The 27,828-nt window shown below is 39.6% G+C and overlaps 1 protein-coding gene across 7 annotated transcripts in view; it reads right to left on the bottom strand.

Annotated features, from left to right (window-relative positions):
• Positions 1 to 9,106: 9,106 nt before the first annotated feature.
• The window catches only part of KANK4 (KN motif and ankyrin repeat domains 4), a 67,421-nt gene continuing 48,699 nt past the window's right edge, over positions 9,107 to 27,828 (bottom strand). For all 7 annotated transcript variants that reach the window (XM_081948808.1, XM_081948811.1, XM_081948809.1 and 4 more), the window contains 5 exons: positions 27,238 to 27,325; positions 24,185 to 24,404; positions 19,759 to 19,901; positions 17,324 to 17,524; positions 9,107 to 12,971 (listed from right to left, as the gene is read on the bottom strand). In XM_081948808.1, coding sequence (XP_081804934.1) covers positions 12,870 to 12,971; positions 17,324 to 17,524; positions 19,759 to 19,901; positions 24,185 to 24,404; positions 27,238 to 27,325 — 754 coding nt within the window. In that variant the 3' untranslated portion in view covers positions 9,107 to 12,869. The remainder of the gene's footprint in view (positions 12,972 to 17,323; positions 17,525 to 19,758; positions 19,902 to 24,184; positions 24,405 to 27,237; positions 27,326 to 27,828) is intronic.

Raw genomic sequence — 27,828 nt, 5'->3', positions numbered from 1 at the left:
AATATATGAATAAAATATTATAAACCTTTTTAGAAGAATTTATGTATGCTAATATAAATATTAAATGCATAATATTAAGTAATATTAGTTGTACAACGTACTTAATGATTTACGGTTTTGTTTAATTGTTATGTATAACTTGTGAATCCAGTGTGATTCATACACTCTCTCTCAGTCTCTCTGTCTCTCCCTGCATCTCTCTCCTTCCCTCCTCTCTCCCTCTCCTTCTCCCTCCCCTCCCTCTCTCTTTCTCTCTCTCTTTTCTAATCACTACATTATATTAAGCTGGACTGAGGTGTTGTTTAGCGCACCTTTCCTTTCTGGTTGTGGAGAATCAACCTCCAGCTCAATTTGATCGGTCACAGATTGTGCCTGCCTTGTAGTAGTAATTCAAACATGCTCACAAATAATTGAATGTGAGATGAAAAGACTTCCTGGGGTGAAAGGAAAATAGTTTGTTTCCTGGAGTCCAGTAATGAATTCAAGGGTTACTTCAAGGTTTTGAAAAGAAATATAAAATCCTGGGATTCTGATCTAAATCAAGTAGTTTGCAATTTGGAGCAAATCTATTGAATCCACCACACACTCAAACCGGCACTGGAATATATAGTGTGGCACATCCAGTGAAGAAAAAAAAGGGGGAAATATAAAAAAGGGGAAGATATTGGTGAGAGCAGAATCACCCCCTAACCTTTGATCTATCATTGACATTACTGTTGTGCTAAAAGTTTGCTTTAATGATGGAATGACTAAGGCTATGAAGGTATTCTTCAATTTATGGCCACAATTGAACACAACATTTCTGTTGTTAAACAAGACATTGTTAAATGAACTTTGGTCCATTTCATGACGTTTCTTGCCATTGGTTGCTAAGTGAATCATTGCAGTTGTTAAAATAGTAGCACCGTTGTACAGTGAATCTGATGTCTCCATTAACTTTGCTTGTCGCAAAAGGTGATCACATGATCCTGAAACCATGACACTACAACTGGCATAAATACAGACCAGTTGCCAAGTGTTCAAATTTTGATCATGTGATCATGGGGATGCTGCAACGGTCATAAGTGTGAGAAACATTCATGAGTCATTTTTTTCCGTGCCATTGTGACTTTGAATGGTCATGGTGAAATTCAAATCTTTTTACTACTGGTTCTGTGGGCGTGGCTTGGTGGGCGTGGCAAGGGAAGATATTGCAAAATCTCCATTCCCACCCCACTCTGGGGCCAGCCGGAGATAGTATTTGCCAGTTCTCCGAACTACCATATTTTTAGGAGTATAAGACACACCTTTTTCCCTCAAAAAAGAGGGTGAAAATTTGAGTGTGCCTAATACACTGAATATAGCATTTTTGGTCACCCAAAACCCCACCCCCTTCACCAAAATGGCCATGCATAGCCTTTAGAAGGCTTTCAGAGTTCTCCTGGGCTGGGGAGGTAAAAAATGAGCAAAAAATTGGCCATTTTTTGCTAGTTTTTTCCCCTCCTTCAGCCCCCAGGAGCACTCTACAAGCCTCCTAAAGGCTATGCATGCCCCTTTTTTTTGACAAAAAAATGGACCTGTTTTCACAAAAAACACTCTGGTTTTTGTTAATAATAATATTTAATAATAATATTTAATGCTTCTAGACCACCCCCTCTCCCGCAAGGGACTCGGGGCGGTGTACAGTTCATACAAAATATAGCAGGATACAATAAAATTAAATTAAATATGTACAGTTGACAATTGACATGGAGGAGGTTAAAATGTAGTTAAAAGAACTGTACAAAGCAGATATAAAATAAATTCAAACCCCTAAAAACAAATACAGTAAATTAAAAAACCCTAAAATAACCAGATATAATACATTTGCCAGGAGGGACAGTTGAATTATGCCAGGCCTGCTAGTCGGAACAGGTGGGTCTTCAGTTTTTGCCGGAAGGAGCGGAGGTCAGAAGTGGTTCTAATGTCGGGGGGGAGGTCATTCCAGAGGGTTGGGCCCATCACAGAGAAGGCCCTACTCCTCGGTGTCGCCCGCTGGCATTGCCTAGTGGACGGCACCAGGAGAAGTCCCTCCCTGTGTGAGCGTATTGGCCGCAGGGATGTATGTGGGAGGATGCGATCCCGCAAGTAACTAGGTCCCGTGCCATGGAGCGCTTTAAAGATGGTAATCAGCACCTTGAAACGCACCCGGAAAACCACAGGCAGCCAGTGCAGCTCGCGCAGGAGAGGTGTTACGTGTGAGTACCTCGTACTCCCCATCACAGCCCGCGCGGCTGCGTTCTGAACTAACTGCAGTCTCCGGGCGCGTCCCAAGGGCAGCCCCATGTAGAGAGCGTTGCAGTAATCCAGGCGGGACATCACCAGCGCATGAGTGACCGTGCGTAGGGCATCCCAGTCCAGTAGGGGGCGCAATTGGTGCACCAGGCGAACCTGGTGGAACGCCCCCCTTGCCACGGCTGCCACATGGTCATCCATTGACAGCCGGGCATCAAGGAGGACGCCCAAATTGCGCGCCCGTTCCACAGGGGGCAATTGTTCGCCCCCTATGGCCAGCGATGGGATCAGCTGGCTGAACCGAGGTGCCGGTAGCCACAGCCACTCAGTCTTGGAGGGGTTGAGTTTAAGTCTGTTGTCCCCCATCCAGACCCCGACGGCCTCCAAACACCGGGACATCACTTCGACAGCCTCGTTGGGGTGGTTTGGAGTTGAAATATACAGCTGAGTATCATCAGCGTAGAGGTGATACTCAACCCCAAAACCACTGATGATCTCACCCAGCGGCTTCACATATGTGTTGAACAGGAGAGGCAAGAGGACCGACCCCTGTGGCACTCCACAAGTGAGTGGTCTCGGGGTCGACCTCTGTCCCCCTGTCAACACACATTGCCTCTGGTCGGAGAGGTAGGAGCCAAACCACCGCAAAACAGTACCTCCGACTCCTATCCCCTCCAACCGGCGCAATAGGATACCATGGTCGATGGTATCAAAAGCCGCCGAGAGGTCTAATAGGACCAGGATAGAGGAACAACCTCTATCTCTGGCCCTCCAGAGATCATCAACCAACGCAACCAAGGCTGTCTCTGTGCTGTGCCCGGGTCGGAAGCCGGACTGGCGTGAGTCTAGATACTCGGATTCGTCAAGGTGTCGTGGAAACTGCTGCGCCACCACATTCTCTACAACCTTCGCTAGAAACGGAAGGTTGGAGACTGGACGATAATTAGCTAGCTCCATTGGGTCGAGTGAAGGCCTCTTAAGCAAGGGCCTCACCACCGCCTCTTTCAAGGCGGTTGGTAAGGATCCCTCACCCAATGAGGCATTCACCAGGCCCAGAAGCCAGCCTCGGGTCACCTCCCAAGATGCCAGTACCAACCAGGAGGGACACGGGTCCATTAAACATGTGGTGGGCCGCAGCCGTCCACGCAACCTATCTAAATCCTCGGGGGCAACAGAATCAAACTCCTCCCAGGATGGTCTCACAAGACTCGCTGTTGGCGGCCCGTCTGGTCCACTGAGTGGGGCCCATCCGCTCCGGATCTGAGCGACTTTGTCCTGCAGATATTCCCCAAATTCCTCTGCTCTGCCCTGTAAGGGTGCCCCCTGTGTCCTCTGTGACAAGAGGGAGCGGGTCACCCTAAACAGGGCGGCAGGGCGGTTATCCGCGGACACAATAAGGGTGGCGCAATATCTACGTTTGGCCACCCTTAATGCCACAAGGTAGGTCCGCAAGTAGGATCTTACCTGTGTTCGATCAGATTCGGAGCGTGAGGACCTCCACCTGCTCTCTAGACGTCTCCTGTGGCGCTTCATCACCCTCAGCTCCTCGGTATACCAAGGAGCCCGGGTGGGTCGCTGCCGCAGGAGAGGTCGCAAAGGCGCAACCCAGTCCAAGGCCCCAGCCGCCGCCCTATTCCAGGCGGCCACTAGGTCCTCCGACCGAGCGCGGGTCAGGGCTACAGGTAATGGCCCAAGCTCCGTCTGGAACCTATCCGGCTCCATCAGGTGCTTGGGGCGGTACCAGCGTGGACCGTCTGGTCCCGCCTCCTCGCGGTGGGGGGTAGCGCCAGGGAAGTCAAGCCGGAGACATGAGTGATCTGACCATGACAGGGGTGTAACAGTAAAATCCCCTCTACCCAGATCACTCGTCCACTGCTCAGATACAAAAACAAGGTCCAATGTGTGGCCTCCTTCGTGTGTGGGGCCCTGAATTAACTGGGTCAGGCCCATGGCTGTCATGGAAGCCATGAACTCCCGAGCTACCTCAGACGCTGCTCCCGTCGACGGCAGGTTGAAATCCCCCATAACCACAAGCCTGGGGATCTCAACCGCCGTCTCCGAGATCAGCTCAAGGAGCTCGGGCAGGGCTGCTGATGTATAGCGAGGAGCCAAGTATACAATCAGCAAACCCAACTGCCTCCCTGGGCCCCATTTCACACCAAGGGACTCACACCCGGATATCTGAGGAACAGTGAACTCCCTCGGCTCTAGACCTTCCCGTATAACTACCGCCACCCCACCACCCTTACCCAGGGCCCGAGGCTGATGGAATGCACGGAAACCTGGTGGGCACATTTCCACGAGGGGTAAACCACCCTCGTGGCCCAACCAGGTTTCCGTTATCCCTGCAAGGTCTAGCTCCCCCTCAGAGATCAACTCATTAATGAGGGGGGCCTTGTTGGTTACGGACCTTGCATTGCAAAGCATCAGCCGTAGGCCCGGGCTCTGTAGTTTCTGGCCACCTAGGTTGCGGGGGTTGGTGCAAACGACCGGGCATAGCCAACAACCACGGTCTCCCAACCAACCTTGTGATCTTCTCTTGTCCTCGCATCCCCCCCTCCCCGCGACCGTTGTAATCAAACAACCCTCTATTGGAATCACTTGTTCCCTCTCCCCCCCCGCTCCGCTCACTTCCTTCCCGGACTCACCTGTCCGTCTGGCACTGGCACTGGCGCCTCTCCCGGCCTGGTTATCACCCCCCCCCTCCCTGGAACCCCTTAATAACAATAAAAAACTTCTGGATAAAAAGCCCCTCAGCCTCCGTTTCTTCCACCTCTCGGGGTTCACAAACCCGTCATCAAGGCAGGCCCTTGAGAGAGCCAAGGGCCATACCTGCGAGAGCGGGGCCTCCCGCAGGCAGAGCAGGTCCAACCTCGAATAAATAGTTCGTTAAAAGTCCAATGGAATCAGGATGCTAATAAAGGTTGATAGAAAGTTGGTAAAAGTTCATAAAAGTTGATGGTTAATGGGTCTTAGAGGGAGGAAGGAGATGTTAAAATATTTAGATAGAGAAGAAGGGGGTGGGAATGATCGAATACCCCCAATTACATAAAATTGCATAAAACGACGAAGGTGACCACAAGGTGAGAGATTGTTCAAGGTGTTCAGGATGTTCCATGGCAGAGTGACCCAAACGTGGGAGATTATTCGTGCTGGTTCAGGGTGGTTCCTTCCTAGAGGTCCACAGAGACTTACAGTTAGAGTTTGGTGTCCCCTGCTGGCGTTGACAAGGCCTGGGGGGGGGAGCATAGGGGCGTTGGGATCAGCCAGGGTATGATGGAAAAAACAGCAGAAGTCCAGGCAATGGCGGCCTTCCTTTCCCTCACCCGCCGCCATAGCCACCTCTAGTTGGTCTCTCCCGGCTAACTCACCAACTCCTAGCCATATCTTGTTCTCCTTATTCTCCCCCCCCCCCCCGGTCTTAGGTTAGTTGCCAGCAGCAATGCAAATCTCTTGCAAATCTCTTGCGCCTCAAGCCTCACATCCATCTGACCTTTTTTGGTTGTTGTTATTTTGTTGTTATTTTGTTGTTGTTCTCTCCAGCGCTGTTCATGCCAGTATCTTTCACCTTGCACCATTCGTCCTGGGGCAACCCGCAGTCCGCTCCGTGCTGCTATTCCGCTCCGTGTTACTGTTCTCACTGTAGCCACCATTGCAGCCCCGCCTTCTCCTCGCTCCAAACAGCCTTCCTTCTGTTTTCTATTTCAGCGCTCTCCGCGCTCTCCGCCAGACTCCGAACTCCTCCGACCACCCTGGCAGCCCAAAATGGGCTCAAAACAAGCCAGGGTGGACAGGCTATCAAACCCTCGGGCCTCGGATGGCATGAGGCTCGGCAGCAGCCCTAATCCATCGGGGAACTCCGCGGCGTTCTCCGGAGCTCAGGAGGCGACCACCATCACCGGAAGCTCTCCTCCTAATTGTTCATTTTTGCTCCCCCCCCAGCCCCCTGGAGCAGTCTATAAGCCTCCTAAAGGCTATGCAAAACACAGACCCATGTTTGTGAAAAACGGGTCATTTTTGGAAGGTCTGCAGAGTGCAAATTTTTTTTTTTAATTTTCCTCTTCAAAATCTTGGTGTGTCTTATACTCTGATGCGTCTTACACTCTGAAAAATACGGTACTCAAAATTTCTGCTACCGGCTTTCTAGAACAGGTCAGAACCTGCTGAATTTCACTCCTGGTTGTAAGTAGAGGGTTAGCTCTCATTTGTTTTTAACCGCTTAGTGAAGGGTTTAACATTTTAACGAACTTTTTACACTGCTGTGGTCACTACTTTTTTTTTTAACTTCAAGCATAGACGATATGTTTCTTTTGAAAAAAACTGCTGATTTTTCAGACCGATTTAGTTTGTTTCAGCTTTCAGAGTTTTCAGCTTTGCATTGATTACCTTTCAATGTCTGTGGCTACTTTTATCAATCCTGGCATTCTTGAAGCTTTTTATAAACTTTCCTCTCAGTGCAATTATGGAATTCTCATAAAAAATTTAAAAGAGCCACTCTGCCAGGAGACTCGTATGACTAATTTAAATGGCCGTTTGCCATGAAGTTCACAGATGCCTTGTTGTGACTCCCTGCTAAAGAAAAGTCTTAATTGTATTACAGTCTTGTAGCACAGAAAGGTCAAAGGAGGGACGTTTTCAATATTTCAAATAAAATTGTTTTTCAAATATGATTTAAGCTGGAGATGCTCTGGGTAACCATGTGAATCACAGTCACCCTACTAAATATGAAATGACTCGTTTATTAGTTTGCTTTCTTTTTCAATCATTTCTCTAAGAGCCTGTTTTATAATCAAAATAGAAGTCCTTTTGTGAATTAAAGTTACCCTTGTACACGCTCAGTAAATTGTATGTTTTTTATGCAGTTTTATGGAACCACTTTACCATGACATTCCTCTAAATTAAAGGCAGAGCAATACCATTTAGGATCTCCCCAGAATGATCTTGTGATTAGAGAAGTTTACCTATTATCACCTTGGTCTCTGAATGCCTTCTATGACACTACTTAAAGCTAAAAGGGAATTCTGCAGTATGTTCCTTTTTTCTTTTTAATAAAATTGGATTCTCACACTGCGCGATTGACATATCTTTCAAAGAAGAAAGAGGTTGTTGTTTTTTGGTCACCACCAGGGATGAGTTCCTAACCGGTTTACTACCTGTTCGCTGAGAGGGCGTTTTGCACGCGCTGCTTGCTTCGCTTCACTCGTGCGCGCACCGCATATTGCGCATATGAAGTTTACTGAAAACTCTTCTGTGCATGTTCAGAAACATGCCAGTGATGGCAGAAGAGACCGGGGAACCAGTTCAGGGACGTGGCAGGCCTGGGTTGCCGCCGGCTCCAGCAACCTGCCATACCACTACCGGTTCGGCCGAACTGGTCCGAACCGGTAGGAACCCACCACTAGTCACCACCCTAAAACTCCGTACAAGGTGGTGCATCAGTGTGCTTTTAATTTTGACTTCTTTTTCTAACTTTTATTTGTCACCAAGGAGACTTAATTTGAACTGGAGATTAAAATGATGGATTAGGAGCAGGGAAAGTTCTGCTTTAGGCAAAAAAGCCATGGATAACTGTAGACTAGTCACTTTATCTCAACAGTAAGAAGGACTACCACTTCCAAAAATGAGGCCTAGAAAATTTCAATGATTTGTCTGGTAGTCACCAGGAATCAAGGCTGAGCTGAAACAAAACACAAAAAGGATTATGAAGTGATAACTACCAAGCCACTGCATCAAGATGGGTGTCTGAGTTAGAAGTGTAACTCCTCGGAGATGAGATTTAAGACTTCTTTTCTCCTTAGGTTCAGCCTTGTTGCTTCATTAACCATTGATCCTTGTTATGTTCAAATCAGTGGTGGGTTTCAAAAATTTTTAGAACCTCTTCTGTAGGTGTGGCCTGCTTTGTGGGAGTGGCTTGCCGGCCATGTGACCAGGTGGAAGTGGCTTGCCAGCCATGTGACTTGAGTGGGAGTGGCTTGACAGCCATGTGGCTGAGTGGGAGTGGCTTGCCAGTCATGTGACTAGTGGGCGTGGCCAACTTGTAAAATGTGGTGAAACTCACTTAACAATGCTCTTGCTTAGCAACCAAAATTTTGGCTCAGAAACTCTGGCATTTGAAGCACGCAAGTCTTAAAGTTGTCAAGTTACAAGGCCTTTGCACCCCTAACCCTTTAGAAAAAAACCTCAGGGGTGTTCAAACTTGACAGCTTTAAGACTTCTGGACGTCAACTCCCAGAATACCTCCTCTTGCTCTTCATCTTGATGAAGGGCGGTGGGAGGGAGCTGGAATTGGTTCTAAACGGCACTGTAGATTTGTGGAACCTCTTCTATAGAAGAGGTTAGAACTGGCAGGAACCCACCCCTGGCTCAAATTCAAAGAACTTTGGGTTGATCAATATCAGTCTTTAGGGTTATCTACCATGACCTTAAGTAGATCTCCCTACTGCAATTATAACAGACCACAGTTCCCAAATACAAATAAAATGTGGCTCTGTTTATAAGATTCAAATGAGTAAGAAATAAGAGAGAAGACAATGCACTGCCTTATAGAAAGAAACTCAGGCAGAGGTTATCTTAGGAAAAGATGCCGCTGCTTTAAATAGCAAAAGACAAAAACATTCTCATGCACATTATGTTATCATTTCCAAATTCTTTCTAAGGTGTTGCACAGCCATATTCATGAGGTTTTCCTTTAAAAAAGAAATCCTGATGCTTCTTGCAGTGTTGCAACCATGAGTTCTTCCATGTTCCTGGAAAAGCATGTGATTTATTTCTTTGAGAAGTAGCATCCGTGTTTCCCCCCCAACCATGTTTCTAAAACGCAGCAGATTTTCAAAGTTTATTTGCCAGTAAATGGTTGCCTTTCAGTTCAATTTATTTGCCTGAAAACAATAGATTACAGCAAACCTATCCCCCCCACCCCAAAAAAGCAAAAATGATATGACATACATGCATAGCAAATTAAGCCATTTCAAATGTTACACTTGCAGGCCAAAGCCGAGACGGAATCATTAAGAGTATACATACTGCATATTATTTTTCATCACCCTGAACTTTAAGTGATCCACGGGGCAAGGAGGGGGGTTGAGGAGCTGTCTGCATAGTTTTAAGACTGTGGAATGAATGTATGTTTGAAAGTTATTACGTGAACTATGGAAGATCAAGGAAAGTCTGTCTCCTATGCACTGCAGTGGTTTCGAGTAGTCCTTGACTTACCACCACGATTGAGTCCAAAATTTGTTAACCTAAGGGAGTGTTGCCCCATTTTATGACCCTTTTTGCCACAGTTATTAGGTAAATCACTGCAGTTGTTAAGTTAGTAACATGGCTATAAAGTGAATCTTGCTTCCCCATTGACTTTGCTTGTCAGAAGGTCGCCAAGGGTAAATTGCCTGATTCCGGAACACTACAACCGTCACAAATATGAGGTGGTTGCTAAGCATCCCAATGTGACCATGGAGATGCCACAATGGTCGTAAGCATGAAACCAGTCATAAGTCAGTTTTTTTCAGTGCTGTTGTAGCTTTCAACAGTCACTAAACAAATGGTTGTAAGTCGAGGACTACCTGTACGTTCTAGCTACCCTGTGGGACGGATACTCAGTAAGTGGAATCAGCTAAATCAGGGGTGTCAAAATGTCAACATGTGAGGTACCATGACTTTTCCCCCCATTGCGAAACGGGGGGTGGGCATGGCCAGTGTGTGACGTATCCGACCCATGGGCCATGAGTTTGACATCCCTGAGTTAAATTATTACATCGCATTTCATTTCCCCAAATTTGGGGTTTCCAAGAGTTTTGCTTAGGGAAACTAAAGAACAGAAGTTTTCCCAAAAGCACCTTTCACATGAAGCCATAATGAGACAGACTCTGCAAAACCCAATTATGAAAATACCTCAAACAATAATCATCCTTACAAGGAAGTTTAAATTAATTTGCTCTTTGTGCTTCACTTACCAAAAAAGAAACCCAAGAAGAAAAAGCAGTTCTTGTATCAAAGCTGTCCTCAAACTTCCAGAGAAAAATATAGTTCATTTTGAGTATTTTGATCAACTACAAATTACATGACATAAAAGTGCTATGCAGATAATAATTCCAAAGGGACAGAGAACAAAGTCTTTTGTGCTTTTTAATATTTAAGAAATAATGTGTGCATTGGGACTGGATACATTCATGTATTTTTTTCAATAAAAAATATGCAGGCTATTGCTATTCATACGGACTTACATTTTTATTACAAGCTAAGCTCAATTAGATTTAAATGAGCCCATGCGTTTTTTTTAATGTCAAAACTAGAGTTTGTACACAACTTCACTCCTATTTCTTCCTATTTATTTTTTAAATATGAATTCTCTAATTTAGAAAAAGCATTTATTTTAATTTTGGTTAAATGATTTGGAATCATTGACCTGCTGATCCCCTAGGGCACGGGTGTCAAACTTGCGACGTTACATTGCCGTCACATGACATATTGTGATGCTTTTCCCCCTTCACGGAGCTGGGGTGGACATGGCCGGTGCGTGATGCATCCGGTCCATGAACCGCCATTTTGACACTCCTGCGAGTTTAATAGTAGATTTGAATCTACTTTCTTCCAGGCCCTGTCTGATATACTGAGCTTTGAATACTTGTTCTTACAGCCATATATATCAAGTCGATTGAATTAAGATGTAAAGGATATCTTAATCTATATTTACTACCTGCTAAGAAAGCACTGATGACTGGTACCTACCAAAATCAATACTAATAAATAGCACAACTTACAAATTGACTGAATTTTGTTTTGAAACAGCTGGTTAAAAAAATATCATGCACTATCTATTTTATAAGTATTGCTTTACTACTGTGCTTATAGCTAAATTGGAAACATCTTCTGCCATAGGAGGAAAATACTAGACATTCATTTTAAAAGCAGAGTCACTATTCTCAGCTAATTTAGTACATTGATTTTTCTGGCTCTGTAGGAACTCGCTATGAGGGTGTACATTTTAATTCCATGCCTTCTTATTTATCTGCCTGGTTATGCCTAGCTGTGCAGTGGATAATGTGAAATTTGATCAGTTCTTTACCACCCTTACCAGAAATCATTAGCTATTAGTATGGGCAGAAAAGGATAGCATGATAGCATAGCATTCTAAAATTAGCATGCTAATAGCTAATGATTTCTGGTAAGGCTGGCAAAGAACAGATCGAATGTCACATTATCCTCTGTAAAGGTAAGAATACGGAATACGGAAGAAAAGGAAGGGCTAATTCTCACTGCTAGATCCAGAGCTCTCACAATAGCTTTCTTGTGAAACTAGCTCCACTTTCTACATTTGTACATAATGGGGGCACTACAGAAGCTTGTTAAACGATAGTGTCTCGTGACATCTAGGTCAGCAGACCCAAACTCTTCTGGCTTTCTGGACCAGCAGTGGTGGTGGTAGCAGTGGTGGAGGTGGGAAAGGCGATGGATCCACGCAAACGGCAGGTAAGCGCACATGTGCCACTCACACAAATGGAGTCTCATGCTCACATGCTCTCACTCGCCACTTCCACAACTCCGTTTCAAATGGGCCATGTCCCAGGATTTGGGGTCCCCTGATCTAGTGATTCTCAGGCCTAAGAGTTTCAATGCCATTTATACTAATAAGGATTTTCTAGACAGCCTTGGGATCAGACCCAAACTATTTCCTTAAGTAGCCTAGCGAGAACAAGATCTGGCACTTAACCAATTCCCTTCTACAACAATGAATTGGTTTCTGGAATTAAGTAAACCCTGGTAGCATCAAACCAAATCCAATAAGAGAATCAAGAGGGGTGACTTTGCAGGGAGACTATAGCAATAGCAACAGCACTTAAACTTATATACTGCTCGTTTCACAGTGCTTTTACTGCCCTCTCTAAGCGGTTTACAGAGTCAGCGTATTGCCCCCAACAATCAGGATCCTCATTTTACCGACCTTAGAAGGATGGAAGGCTGAGTCAACCTTGAGCCTGGTGAGATTCGAACTGCCAAATTGCAGGCAGTCGGCAGTCAGCAGAAGTAGCCTGCAGTACTGCACTCTAACCATTGTGCCACCGCTAGTTCTATAACTAGCTTCTCTGCTTTACTAGATCATGGTACCTTGATAATTCATATAAATGGATCTCGGATTAGATTATCCAAATATATGGTCTTTACCAATATCTCACTGAATAGCTTTGGTGTGTTCAATTTTTGGAAGCACTTTATCCTTATAAATGGGTTGCCATCATTCTAGGCAACTGAAGATGTATGTCAACAAATAACTTCTTAATGGTTTTCACAGGTATTTAAAAAATAAAAAATAGGCTGAAATCTCCCCCTTAAGAAGGCAAAATTTGGGGAAAAAAGAATAGTTATAATACAAAGGCAATAATCTAATACTCATTTGTTGCAATGGTCATAGGTCAAGACTAAAACAGCTCAGGAGAGTGATTCATTTATGAGGAATGTATGCAAATAATTGGCATAATTCCTTTTTTTCATAAGTAGATAAATCAGTGGTTATCAGCTAAATCATTGGCATATAAAGTGGTTACAGAGTTGGCTAATACAATAAGTCTTTTGTTATGAATTTATCATTCAATCAGATACAGTTTTTTTTCCATTTCCTTTTATGTATTCAGAGATTGCGTATGATGCATGTGGGTCCGTAGGAACTCTGCAATTTCCATGTGAGCGGATTTCAAAGCCAGGGACAAAGCAGAATTGCCATCCTACATGATGAAGAAAAAAAAGGAGGTTACTATGCCAGCTCTCCTAAACTCTTTACTTTTCCCAGATATCAGACATATCCATATTTAAAGCTGCATATTTATGTTATGAACCATGTGTATAAAGAATAGCATTCTTGTTTCTACTATATATTAGGAAGTCCATTAGTGAGAACTATGTGAGAACAGTCACCTATCTATCAACTATCTGAGGAGTCTGATGTTCTCTGTGCTTGCTTATTTTCCTGACACTTCATTACCAAATTAGATAACCTCATCGATGCTTACTGATGATATTACCTAGTTTGGTGATGAAACATCTGCTAGAAAGCAATCAAGCTCAGAGATCATCAAGGAGCCCACAATTCAACTCTGAACTACAACCATTCTCTTCTATTGGCATCATTTCTTTCTCTCTCTCGCATCATCCCCTTTATCTGTTCTGGATCCTTGGGTACCAGGCATGAATTTACACTTTAAGTTAGGCATCTGAAGTCCTCAACCTATGATCACAATTGAGCCCCAAATTGATGTTGCTAAGTGAGAAATGTGTTGACCTTTGCCCCATTTTATGACTTTTCTTGCCACATTTGTTAAGTCAAACACTGCAGTTACTAATTTAGTAACATGGTTGCTAAGTAAATCTAGTTTTCCCATTGACTTTGCTTGTTGCAGGGCTGTCAAACTCCCAGCCTGCAAACCAGATGCATCATGCGCTAATCATGCCCACACCCGGTTTAGTGAAAGCGGGGGGAAATGGTCATGTCAGTTTTTTCAGTGCTGTTGTCATTTCAAACAGTCATTAAATGAACTGTTGTAAGCCAAGGACTACCTGTAGACATATTCATTCATAAAGTGGCATCCCATCATTGGCTAAGACAATAAACCAAATTTTTACTCTGAATAAAACAAAATTCCTTAACATAATGCTTGAGGACATGGAAATCAGTATGGTCCAAAAAATAAAATGTTAGATGAATCCTTTGATTTTAGAGAACCATATCTCGCTTTACAAAATCAGTCCTCTGCTCGTAGAGTGGGCCACTAATTAATGGAACAGCTCCTTTATCTCAATAGCACTGACTGGATGTAGAATAAACATGAGCTATTTGTGAAGAAGGATACTGATGATTTCCAGCTGCCTCGGTGCTTATGAAGTTACAGGCACATTATAAATCATAGCCCTACCTTAGACCTGGTTTGCATATTGTGCTTCCAAACCTTTTAACAATGAGTCCAAACTCGATAACACTCATCTGTACCTAATTATAAACTTTTCTTCAGCTTCCATCAGGAAAGTAAACAAAGCTTTTTCCAATGTAAATCAAACTATCAACAAAAGATAAGCTGGGGTGTATTTAGTCTAGCTGAGTTATTTTCCGGAATAGAAATTGGTCTCACATCCAGAAAACTGAGGATCAATTTTATGGGGGTTATATAATAAATTGTGATTAATACATTTTAAAGAATCTAGAGCAGTGGTTCTCAACCTTCCCAATGCCACGACCCTTTAATACAGTTCCTCCTGTTGTTGTGACCCCCAACCATAAAATTATTTTCGTTGCTACTTCATAACTGTAATTTTGCTACTGTTATGAATCGTAATGTAAATATCTGATATGCAGGATGTCTTTTCATTATTACAAATTGAACATAATTAAAGCATAGTGATTAATCACAAAAGCAATATGTAATGATATATTGTGAAATGTTTGCTAATGAAAATAATATAATAAATATAATATAATATAATAAATATAATATAATAAATATAATATAATAATATGATATAATATGATATAATATTATGATAAATATAATATAATATAATATAATAAATATAATATAATATAATAAATATAATATAATATAATATAATAAATATAATAATATAATATAATATAATATAATATAATATAATATAATATAATATAATATAATATAATATAATATAATAATATAACCTCTGACCTTGTTACAAAAAGTCCATGAAACATTTCAGTTCAAAATAAAACAGAGAAGAAAGAAAGTAAAAAAATGGGTCACAGAGAAATACAGTACTAGGTTGGATACTCCCTCCTATTTTTCATATTGTCCTACTGGTTCTTTATGATTTATCAATTGTTGTTTATTATGACCTATGACCTATTACTTGCTGTTTATATGTACACTGTGAGCTGGTGCACTGGAGACAAATTCCTTGTGTGTCTTATCACACTTCACCAATAAACATTTCTATTTCATTCTCTTCCTATTTCATTCCTATTCCCATTCCCATTCCATTGCATTTTCCTATTCCATTCCATTCTATTCTATTCTAAGCATGGAAGCTTAAAACTTAAAACTAAAAAGATGCAGTGCTTTATTTTTTTTCAAAGCGGCTGCTGAAGATGTTTTGTGATGGCTACCTTTTTTCCCCTCGGCCCTTAAACTCCTGGAATCCTCTTACTCCCAAGTTTTCCAACCACTCATTCATTCATAGATATTGCGGGAAGGAAACAAAGGCACATCTCTTTGTGAATGGATGGAAGTTTTTACGGAAAAGGGAAAACCCGAATGTCTGGAGCCAGCTGCTGCAGAGCACCTGTGTGAACTTCTGAGTCTCCAAGGAGGCAGCGGCTGCGGACTGAATGGACATCGTCGCCATCCTTTCCGCCTCGGTTCTTGGCTCCTTCTTCCCGGCATCCCCTCCCCTCCCCTCATCACTGGGACATCAAGCCCGGCCTGGCCACCTCTCAGGGTGCTGTCTTGCCTGCGCTCGGGCACTCCATTCTCCCCCCTCCCCTCGTCAAGCGCACCCATCTAATCCGCCCGCTGGTGCCTCTCGTGTCGCAATTAGCTGGGTGCCAGCTGTCCTTGCGCTGCCACTCCTGTCAGGTAGCCCTTCCCTTTCACAAGGCAGCACCCCGCCACCACTCCCCTGGCTCCAAATACTGGCACACAGATGTCTTGGTTCCTAAGACCATCGAAAATATATGTTTTCCAATGGTCTTAGGCGACCCCTGTGAAAGGGTCGTTCAATCCCCAAAAGGGTCGTGACCCACAGGTTGAGAACCGCTGATCTAGAGTGACATTCCATCAATAGCTGGGTAAACCAAATTTTTATTGTGAGTAAAACAAAGAGTTTCTCAACATAATGTATGAGAACTTGGAAGCCAGCATGGTCTAATAATAAAAGGTTAGATAAATCTTTTGATTTATTTCTATGTTTAATTATTTGAATAATTATTCCTTATTATTTTTCACATTTAAAAATATCATATTCAAATTTTTCTTTGTATTTGCTGAGTGTTCTATATGCATCATCTTTTATTTTAGGTCCAATGGAATTTTACCAACCTCCTATGAACTAATTCAAATAGGAGGTCGGTAAATCTTAAATAATAATGGATATATTGTCATTGCAAAGGTTCTTAAATTTGGTTCAAATTGTAGGGGAAATGAACAAGGGTATTATTTTGTTCGGCAAGTAAGCAGCCACCCATGAAGGATTTAGTTTGCAATCTGTACTTTTAAACAAAGCACGCATCCACATACTCAATTTTGTTATATCATGAATTTTTAATCTACAGATACTTATAAAAATTGTTTGCCAGCATGCTTGTTTTACTCCAGCATGCTGCCGTTACACCATGTGATTTAAATTACTGGTGCACATATAATTATGGTGTTTATGGGTATTATATCTACACAAACTCATGCCAATCTGTGACTGAGTACAATAATTACTTGTAAGAACTGTACCCCTTAATGCAATTTTGTGTTGCATGTACTCCCTTGTAAAGGATCTAACAGTCAAATCAAGAGCAGATTTATCTGAACAATATAGATTTCTATAAGAATGTCTGCATGCTAAAGAAAAAAAAATCATGTTAGTGGTTTTTAAACTCTAAACTGAAACTAGCTGGGGTTAATATCTGGCAAGCTTATTTTTCAATATGGCTTAAACTTCACTGTCTTTTTTATTTGTTTTTAGTTTTATAACTGACATAAAAAGAAACAAACAGCTTTTAAAAAAGCACACGTTATAATATTGTGAAAATATAGCATTTCTGTTCTCTGTAAAAAAAATTGCAAATATTAACTGATTGCCAATAATTCTGTGTTTGGATTGCTTGTTAAAACTAGGATAATCTTAAGCCAAAAAGACCTCCACACCAAATATTTTAAAATAACCACACTTTTTATTAAATCAAAAGCATGAAATATTTTTTTGCCTGCCTAACAGCTTTCATCCAACTGGGCACCTATTCAAATAGATCTCATTATAGGAACAGCCCTAGCCCAAATAATTTTGTAAGAACTCACAGGAACACATAGCCCAAAATATGTGGGAAACATCTATTTTTTCTCACCTTGTCCACTAATGCAGGATCACAGCCTGAATGAGATAAAAGAAGTTTCACCATCTCTAAATTACCATGTTGAGAAGCCACCATTAATGGTGATAGGCCATCCTCATCCTGAAGATTTATATCGGCATTGCATGACAGCAATGCTTTCACCATATCTTCTCTATCATGGCTGACTCCCAAAATTAAAGCAGTCTGTCCACCCTAGAAAATACCATTAATGAGGGTTACACATCCTGTATTCAATTTTAATATACCATATTGATTTATCGTCGTTGGTAAATACCAATCTGCAGGCAGCCCTTCAAAATACATTATATACATTACATTATGATCTTCTCTCCCTTTATTTCCCTCCACTATTCATCTTATGCTGGGCATCTGATGACCTGTTCTTCTGCATATTTGTTTGGCATTTTTCTTTCTATATCTAGCTTTATTCTTTTTTTATAAGACTTTAATCTAAAGTTTGCTTGCATCATGAAAGTGTGCAATGATACACTGATTTCCCCCCCCCCCAATCTCCCAGTTACTCCAGGTTATATTCTCTTCCTCTATACTCAGCATTTGTGCCATTTGTGAATTTAGCAGCCCCGTCTTCTGTTAGCTAGCATTTCATCTATACCCTGCATATCCTTCGTTCTTATTTACCAATAATTTACAGCCTATCATCATATATAACTTTTAACTATTTCAAGTGAAATTGTTCCTGAATAGATTCCCTGTCTATAAATCTATCATTCTACAATCCTGTGTAAAATTATTTTGGTACAGCTTTTCTGTTTTCCTTCAACCACATTTTAGATGCTTTTTCTGGATTACTTTGTGTAAATCCTACTTTAGCAGTAAATGTTCCTGTAATTCCTTTCTTAAAATTCTTCTTTAAAATGTCTTTTCTTTTTATTTTCTTCTTCTTTTGTCTTGTTATTGTTAACATTCTTGATTTAGATTTATTTTTGGATCTTTTCTTACTCAATGCTAAAAGTTTATGTTCAATTTTGATATATTCTTACTACAGAAAACTATTCATTCTCCATTTTTTCCTGAGTGTGATAGCTTGTTATGAAACCACTTGCATCTTTTCTTCTTTGAAATCTTTGTTGGTTTGCTTTTTTTTCCTATTTTTGTTTTCACAATGCCTACCTCTTCTCTAAGGCCCAGGTTCTCTTTTGCATAACCTACGTGTATCAATGGGTCCTTATATTGATCTTATATGTACAATATACAATATATATTATATAATATATGTGTAATATATATAATATTTGTTAGATTTATTATATATTTATATATATAGTTTCTAATATAATATAATAATATGATATAATAATATAATGTAATAATGTAATGTAATGTAATATAATATAATGTAATGTAATGTAATGTAATGTAATGTAATATAATATAATATAATATAATATAATAATATAATATAATATAATATAATATAATATAATGTGTGTATATATGTGTGTGTGTATTACAATATAGAATATACAATTTTAATGGCATAGCTAATCTCTTTAATTTTCAAAGAGATTTCAGATCACAAATATATAGGTATAATCTATATATTTGTATAAGATATAACTGTATATTTGTAGGCTGTTTCACAATCTGCACTTATAAAAGCTCTCATTATTATTATTATTATTTTGACTTAGTTAGTATTAGTATTAGTATTACTCATTAGTTTGTACCTCCATCTTCTGATTTTTTTTTATTATTGTTATGTGGTCAATTTTATTTTTGTTGATGTTAATCCATCTGTTAATGTCTAGGACTGGAAGTATAATGTGTGTTTAATGTCTAGGACTGGAAGTATAATGTGTGTTTACATGGTTTAAAGCACATATTGAGTAAAAGTATGTCCACAAAACCTTTCTGCAGCATTATGGCACTTACCCAATGTAAACCTTGAGGTAGTTCCAAGTTCCTCCACTTCTTAAACTCCTACATTCTAATTACTTATGAGTAACTCTAGAGAAGATGCATTTAGCAAGTTCTGCAATTTGTAAAATGGACCAAATCCAATCCAGCTCGGATTACGTATTCTTACAATACCTAATTTAGTGCCTTTCCTTTCTCCTTTAACCATCTAAATCTTCCTTGATTCCTGATCTTCACAATTGAAGGAACTCTTTAGTACTGGCCCTTCAGTGATTAGATTCCTTGTTATGAAATTGTCTCCAGATCTATTCATGAAAGTTTAATGCTGTTTTTCACTAGCAGAGAAGGCTCTTCTGACCTAGTGAGTTTCATCATTTAACACCAAAACATTTCTAAATACTGTAACCCTGTTCAGTTCCCTTAGCTACTGTATTTAAATTTTTTTTATTATGGACCTCTTTCTCCTAGATTGATATATGCGTTATGAAGTATCGTATCACAATTTAATAAGACATAAATAATGAGAGTTAGCCAAAAGTTCAATATACCTGACTAGCTCTTATATTGACATTGCCTTCTTGCAAGAGCTTCTTGACTACTTCCATTTCTTCCTCGGTCTCTGCTGATGCTAGTGGAGTGATCATTACTGCTGTATACCCAGCTTTATTTTGATGATCCACATCACAAACACCTGAAGAAGAAAACAAAGATTTAAAGATCAGTCATTGGAGAAGAAGACTTTCCAAAACTGATTTATTTGTAGTCTCAAAATCTAATCCTCCCATACCTAATTTGCCTGAGGAAATGAGCTACTTCTCCTCAAATGCACTGCTCTTTCACTGAATAACTCTGTTAGTAGAGAGAGGAAGAGAGAGGAAGAGGTTTCACCTCAGCTGAATGGCCACTGTATCTGCAAGAAGCTCCATGATGTTACTGCCAGCAAGGTTTCCGCCAACAAGAATCAACAGGACTCAAAAGAAGCAAGAAGAGCACAAGTAGAAATTGGAAGTCTACATTCTTCTAAGGAGCTCCCACCCATTGTGGGGAAAATGCTTAATTAAATTAGGAGCCAAAGCAACCGGAGATAGATGCAACAAAGTATCTTTCATTGCATGTGTAGCTACAGTGGAACCGTAAAGCTCACAAGGTTATACCATCTGAAAATGGTCACAAGACTTACACAAAAACAATGTATTAACATACAAGAATATTAGCTATTTAGGACATCTAATAACTACAATATGGGGTGACCTTGCTGTGGGCAGTCCCAGAACCTCTACATTCTGATCTTCGAAGGAGACTCCATGTCCTAGCACCTTCTAACAAAAACAATGTCCATTATTGTACCCATATGTTGATGCCCCTCACACAACAGAAAAGACCAGAAAATATTTTTTTTGATCTCTGTCTCCTTCCCTTCCAGGGTAAAGAGGCAGTTTCAGTTCTGCCTAATAACGTATTTCAGCATCATGTATGTAACAGGTGGGTTCCTACCGGTTCGGACCAGTTCGGCCAAATAGATGGTAACTCGGCCTTCCACGCCCCTGAACTGGTTCTATCAGCGGCGCCATAGGTGGCGCCATCTTGTTTTTTGCATTTTTTACTAACGTGCATGTGTGCAAAGCGTGCATCAAGCACATGCGCAAAGCGTGCATCAAGCACATGCGCAAAGCGTGCATCAAGCGCATGCGCAAAGCGTGCATCAAGTGCATGTGCAAAGCATGCATCAAGTGCATGCGCAAAGCACGCATCCCTGAGCAAAACGGCAGTGGCAGAAGCCAGAACCCACCCCTCGTATGTAAGGAGAATAGTTTTTGTCTTCAGCATTTACATCTACATAGACCAAAGCTAATAGATTATGTTCCTCACTTCTATTGCACTGAATGAAAGAGAGAATGACAACTCCTCTCAGTCTTGGCCAGCATTGGCAGCAGGACCGTTAGTTATGCTGAGTTGCATGGCTGTAGTCCTCTCTGACCTTAATTTAGAATGCATTCTTCACCATATTTACCATAATTCTATTTTATCAAACCAGGAAGATGTATAGATAATTGCACTAATCAATAAAGCCCTTTCTGTTGATTCTGTTTTAGGATAGTTAATTCACAAGGCAGGTTTTATCAAGAATATTCACGTGTTTATGGAGAATATCAATCAACCAGGTCATGGTTATCCCACAGGTACTTTTTAAAGAGACAACTGGCTTTTCAAGAACTGAAGAAGTTTCTTGGTTGAGAAGCAAAATGTCTTCAAGGAAAAACAAAGAAAGTCCAGTTGCTTCTTGAAAAAGCACTTTTGGGACAATATTCACATGTCTTTTCAAGCCATGAGGAAATCATAATGGGAATTTCTCAAAAGTTTGTTGAGGAAACTACAAGAGCTATTAATTCCATCCCTCCACCAACTTTACTTCTTTGGCTTTATTTAGAATCTACCACCAAACAAAGACAGAAGCATAAAAAGTCATCTTAAATGAATGAAGAATTAATGAAGAATTCTTGATTCATCTAGTCTCATCCAAAGAAGGCAATTCATGTTTACTGGTAGGGATTATTTGTAAAGTATTTGCATTTGTAAAGTATTTGCAGATTTTTTTGGTTGATTATTTTATAACAATATCTTGATATGTTACCTTTTGCAAATATAAATGGGCCCCTAAATAATAGTGACATTTTTATCTCTGGTCAGCAGAGGTCAGTAGTATGCAAAATTGTCTAGACAATTAATGCCAACTTGAATATCAGCCAAGAAAATGTGCTGAGATAGTAAACAGAATTTAATTTCATTCAAAATATGTTGCAATACACTAGTTAAAAAAAACTAGGAAGGAATAGGAAAAGAGTAACCTTACTTAGGAGAATATATATTGGATTAGAACCAGATTTAGTCAAATAGTACCAACCCACCAAAATTATTTAGGACTTTGTTAGACTAGATCTTATCCATCGTAACTAATTGAATGTATACATTTTCCACATATTTCCTGTACTCCTATCAAATATAATGTACCCTAATCATTATCCATGCAATCTATCCAACCATCCTTTTATTTCCTGCCATACTTCCAAATAACCATAGTTTTTGGGGTAGAATTCCTCAAAGAAAGAGGCAGAGGAAAAAAGCAAAAGGACAAACTATAGTGAGTAAAGAAGTAGAAAAAAGTAGTTCAGGAGCAGAATGCGTGCTTTTGTAAGAAATTATTCCAAGCAGCAAAGTTGATAAAAACCATTTGCTTGCTGTCAGTCAGAGAAGAGAAATATAGGGTGTCCTTTGCATCATTATTAGAATTTCAGTTCATTCTTCCTCTTTTTTCATAAAGACTTGAAACAATTTAGTATTTAAAGTCGGTGTGTAGCTCTGAACATAATTGGCCGCGGGCAATCTACTGAGAGAACAAAACAGCCTTGTTTGAATCTTCTGGAGTTGTTATGAAGTTTTAGCGCAACAATTGATTTATAGACACTTATGATAATATGCCACTTTTCTAACATTTTATAGATTGGCATGCCAACTCAATAGCAACAAAGCCTCTTTCTTCTCGGTAGAAAATGCATTCCTGTTTATTGTATGAGAAATTCACAAGGCTCTTTTCTTATTTGATCTAACGTTCGCTCCCTGGTATGAAATTATTCTTGCTGAATTATAGATTTCTCTTACAATCTTAAAAAGCTTCCAAGCAACAATTCCTAATTATGAAGTATTAGGTCAATTCTTGACATAGACTATGTACTTTTGTTGCATGCACTCCTATACTCAATGTGCCGAATGCCATGAAATATTTAAAGTTTCATTCACTTTTAGCTGCTAACAGATAAATAGTGAATGAGGTTGACACCTAAAGTATGTAACAACTTCCAAACAAATTACTGAATCTTAGGAATACAACAAGGGAAGATCCACATCATTATTTATTTGTTTTGTTAGGATGTTTGGTTCACAAAAAAAATTCTAGGTATAGCATACTGTAAATCAAGAAAGCCTAAAGTTAAAACCTGAAGTTAAAACCTAAAGCTAAAACCTAAAAAATAATGATTCTTATATGTGTATTAGAAATGTACACACTTGAACAATATTTACATTACATAAGTATATATGGAATTGTAACTCTTAAGTGTTATAACAATACAGTATATTAGACTATACTTTGTTTTTTTCTTTTGATTTTTAAACTTTTTAATGCAGTTTTTACGCATTTTGGTGAATGTTTATATTTGCATTATAACTTTCTTTGGATTTTTTTTCTTTTCCCTTTTCCTTCTCTATTACTACTAAAGAAAGTTTTTTAAAACCCCTCATTTTAAAGACTTAACACCTAAAGCCTATGGACGGAGTGTGGTAATAAATGAGACGGGAATGAGAGACAACAGAAATAGATAAACAGTCTTTGATTTCTTCCATGTATGGTGTACAAGGTAGAAAAACAAACTTAGTAAAACAACCACCAAAATGCCGATCGAAAAATGTGTTACAAAATCATGATGGAATCTACAAAGGCCTGACACTGAGAAATAAGTATGAAAGGCAGGGGAGAAGTCGAGACAATTCACATTTTGACATTTTTCACGTATGGTAATTTCTTACCATTACAGTTTGTACACCAAATTTGGCAATTTAAAATGGAATGTAAAAGGCCAATTCAATGGAACTCAAAGATGCTTTTTCAAGAGGCAACTGGACTTTCTGGCTTTTTTCTTTGAAGAGGTTTCATTTATCATCCAAGAAGCTTCTTCAGCTCTGACTGGATGATGTGGAATGGAAGGTTCAGTCAGAGCTGAGGAAGCTTCTTGGATGAAAAGCAAAACGTCTTCAAAGAAAAACCAGAAAGTCCAGTTGTCCAGTTGCCTCTTGGAAGGGGAAAAAAAAAGCACCTTTGGGACCACCATGACCTGGATAACTGAGAACCTCCATAGAAAATTCAGTGGGACTTTTCAAAGCCCAGCAAGTGGAAACAAAGTTTAAATTAGGGATTCTTACCTGTTTCTAAGAGAAGCTTCACAATCCAAAAGTTAGAATGTGAAACACTGTAATGAAGGGCTGTGTTGCCATTTCCATCGGCTAAATTGACAATGACACTCTGTAGGTGGGGATGAACTGCCTGAATCTCCTGAAGGTAAGATGCAACAATTCCAGGGGAGGACGATTTCCTGCTCGAGATCCGGAACCACTCCTGACAGACGGTGCTCAACACATGCCTCTAAAAATATCAGGATTTGAGTTAGATTAACGGTGTAGGTAAACTATACAACTATGTTTTTTTTTTACTCCCAACCCAAACCACAAAAATCTCACTTTGGCCTCGGAAATAAATGGATTTTTATTTATTAGGGAAAATCTACTGCTTTATTTAAAAGCTATGGATACTTTTGTATCTGAAATAACTGGATTACTTGCAACTTTCTACTGGAATGTTCCTTTCGTTAAATTCTGAGGGGAATATATTCAAGAGTTGTCCCTTCAGCTTTATCATATATCAGAGTACATATTTAAGAAACTTATTTCTTTTTTTCAGGTTCATTGATTTTAACTGTTTTTATATGATACCCAGGTCTCTCCAACAGTGAGATGGGAAGCATATAAATTTAATAAATAAATAAATAAGCCATGTATGTCTAGCTAATGTATGAAAGGGGGTTCCTGCTCTATTGTGGCAATTAAATAATTGGCTTTCTCCTTCTTTTTTTTTCCTGGAAAGTTCTTTACACTCACTGTTTATTTGACATCCACCTAATTCTCCTCAATGGGTAGTTTTACACTCTTTCTGTTGTTTTGTTCTCCAATGTAGTCCCTAAGATTATTCGATGAAGAAGAATAAGAACCCTTAAAGTTTATAGTGTAATTCTGTTCAGCTACATTGCTTGAATTAATGATTAATTTATGACACCTCTTTCTTCAGTATTTTAAATAATGCTGGAACAGAAACAAGGGAGACCAGGACTTCTAGTTATCCCTTAGACATGAAATTGAATTGGATGACTTTAAGCCAATCACCCCCCCCCCAATGTCTGTCTGTCTGTCTGTCTGTCTGTCTGTCTGTCTGTCTGTCTATCTATCTATCTATCTATCTATCTATCTATCTATCTATCTATCTCTATCTCTCTCAGGTGATTTTGAATTGTATTAAATAAGGGTAGGATATAAAGCTGATTAATAAATAATTTACTTATAATTTAAAAACCAGTTATACTGAAACTTGTTGGCCTTACTACACTTCCTTCCTGATGTGGCAGATAACCAGAACATGTTTTCACTATTTTCTAAGACACAGATTTCACTTCACAAAAAATGCTATCTGTTTCTGACAAGCATACTTTGGCTCAATCCATTCAGATTCTAGGCAGGTTTTATGTATATAGATTAAACATTACAGTTATTACAGTTAATTGCCAATTGCTTCTGTTTGCACCTTGATCAGAAGATAGATTTATTCTGCAGACAGAATTGATTATATTTAATTAAGCAACAATTGACAAGTGATGCTATTAAGAAACAAACATGGATATTTGACCCAGGATGAATTATTTATAATTTTTGGGATGATTTGGGATAGACAAGATAGAATTTGGGATAGATACCGGTAAACTTTCTACACATTGATTACAATGACAGTTTGTCAACAGGCATTTATAATGCCTTAGTAAGACCACACTTGGAGTACTGCATCCAGTTTTGGTCATGACTATGTAAAAAAGATGTTGAGACTTTAGAAAGAGTGCAGAGAAGAGCAACAAAGATGATTAGAGGACTGGAGGCTAAAATATATAAAGTAAAGTTGCTGGAATTGTGTATGTCTAGTTTAAGGAAAAGAAGGATGCGTGTGTGAGAGAGAGAGACATGATAGCAGTCTTCCAATATTTTAGGGGCTTCCACAAGGAAGAGGGAGTCAATCTATTCTCCAAATCACCTGAAGACAAGACAAGAAGCAATGGATAGATCCTAATCAAGGAGAGAAGCAACCTAGAACTAAGGAGAAATTTCCTGACAGTTAGAACAATTAATTAGCGGAACAACTTGCCTCCAGAAGTTGTGAATGCTCAAACACTGGAAGTTTTAAAGAAGACATTGGATAACCATTTGTCTGAAATGGTATTGTATAGGGTTTCCTGAGCAGTGCAACAGCAGATTTCCTGAAAACTGTTTGACTAGAAGACCTCCAAGATCCCTTCCAACTCTGTTATTCTGTTAATCTCAACAGAGTTTTTCAACGTTAATTTTGTTTTGTCTTACTATTTTTGTTCTTCTTGTTAACTGCTTTGTCACTAACATAACGACAGATCAACTATTTGCAAATAGATTTAGTAGTATACAATTTTTGGAAGGGCCTGTTCTGCAACGGGTGGGAACTAATGTTGAAATAATATTAATCAGTACCCAACTAGAGGGGATATGTGTATGTCTTTTTTTTTCTTTGATGCATTTTTAAAAACAATGTTTTGATTGTTTGGGGTTTTGTATTTTTTTCTCTTTTTGTTCTTTTAGATTTTCTTCTGAGTAAGTTTTGAATTTTGTATTTTAACCTTGCCTTGAACAATATATATCAGTTGGCTTAGCCAGGGCTTGTGCTAACTAAGACTTCTGTGGCATGCAGCTTAACTTTATTTGAAAGATACCAAGCACACATTGTACACATAAGAAATTGTTCTCCAAATGTGGATTTCAGCAACACATTGTCCAATAAAAACAAAAGACATTGATCTCCTTTTTTGAATCCTTGTCTCCAGAAGCCTCACTTTCTTTGTAGCTAAAGAAGGTTAAAGCTATTTCTGTGGGGTCAGTGTGTTCTAATGTGAGATCTGCAATGCATTGTCTTCTTTTTTTTAACATTGTTTTATTGCTGGATGACATATATTTATGAATGTGTTATTTGCACTTACACTTCACCTAGTCATTAAATTCTACCCCAAAATTCAGTTTGGTTTTTGAGAAGAGGAATTTCAAAATTAAATTATAAAGGTAAATTATAAGGTTTTAAAGAAAGGTAAAAGAAACACATGATTAAAATGCAAATGGAAAGAAAAAAACAGGAGTACCAGGAATTTGTCCTTTGTGGTCCTTATTTCTGACAAGTTTTTGCTTAAGATCTGGCATCCTTTGAGAAAATCTCCCGAGGGTCTAAATCTGAAAATGAAAAACATAATTGTTTGTGTTTATCTAAGACATACTTAAGGAATGGTGATTGGGAATTGGGAAAAAAAATATAGATATGGAAATGGGCAAGGGATCTTATTATGAATTTCTCAAGCCCTAATGACTTTCCTTTTTATTCCTTTACTACCAGTGCTACTTTTAGTATTAATGCCCTTCTTTGTACTTATCTCTGAACTTTTTGGAAAAGTTCAAAGCAGAAAGTCAAAATAGCAATTAGGGCTACAGCAAGAATTTAAACATATCCCTACAACAGCTATACCAATAGCACTTAGATTTATATACTGTTTCGCATTGTTTTATTACAGCCCTCTCTAAGTGGTTTACAGAGTCAGCATATTGGCCCCACCAATCTGGGTCCTCATTTTACCCACCTCGGAAGGATGGAAGGCTGAGCCAACCTTGAGCCTGTTGAGATTCGAACTGCCAAATTGCAAACAACCGGCAGTCAGCAGAAGTAGCCTGCAGTACCCCAT

This window comes from Natrix helvetica, assembly GCF_964273705.1.
Source record: "Natrix helvetica genome assembly, chromosome: 3".
Lineage (NCBI taxonomy): Eukaryota > Metazoa > Chordata > Lepidosauria > Squamata > Natricidae > Natrix > Natrix helvetica.
Note: the sequence above shows the minus strand (reverse complement) of the source record. Positions and strands in the feature narration are given on the sequence as shown.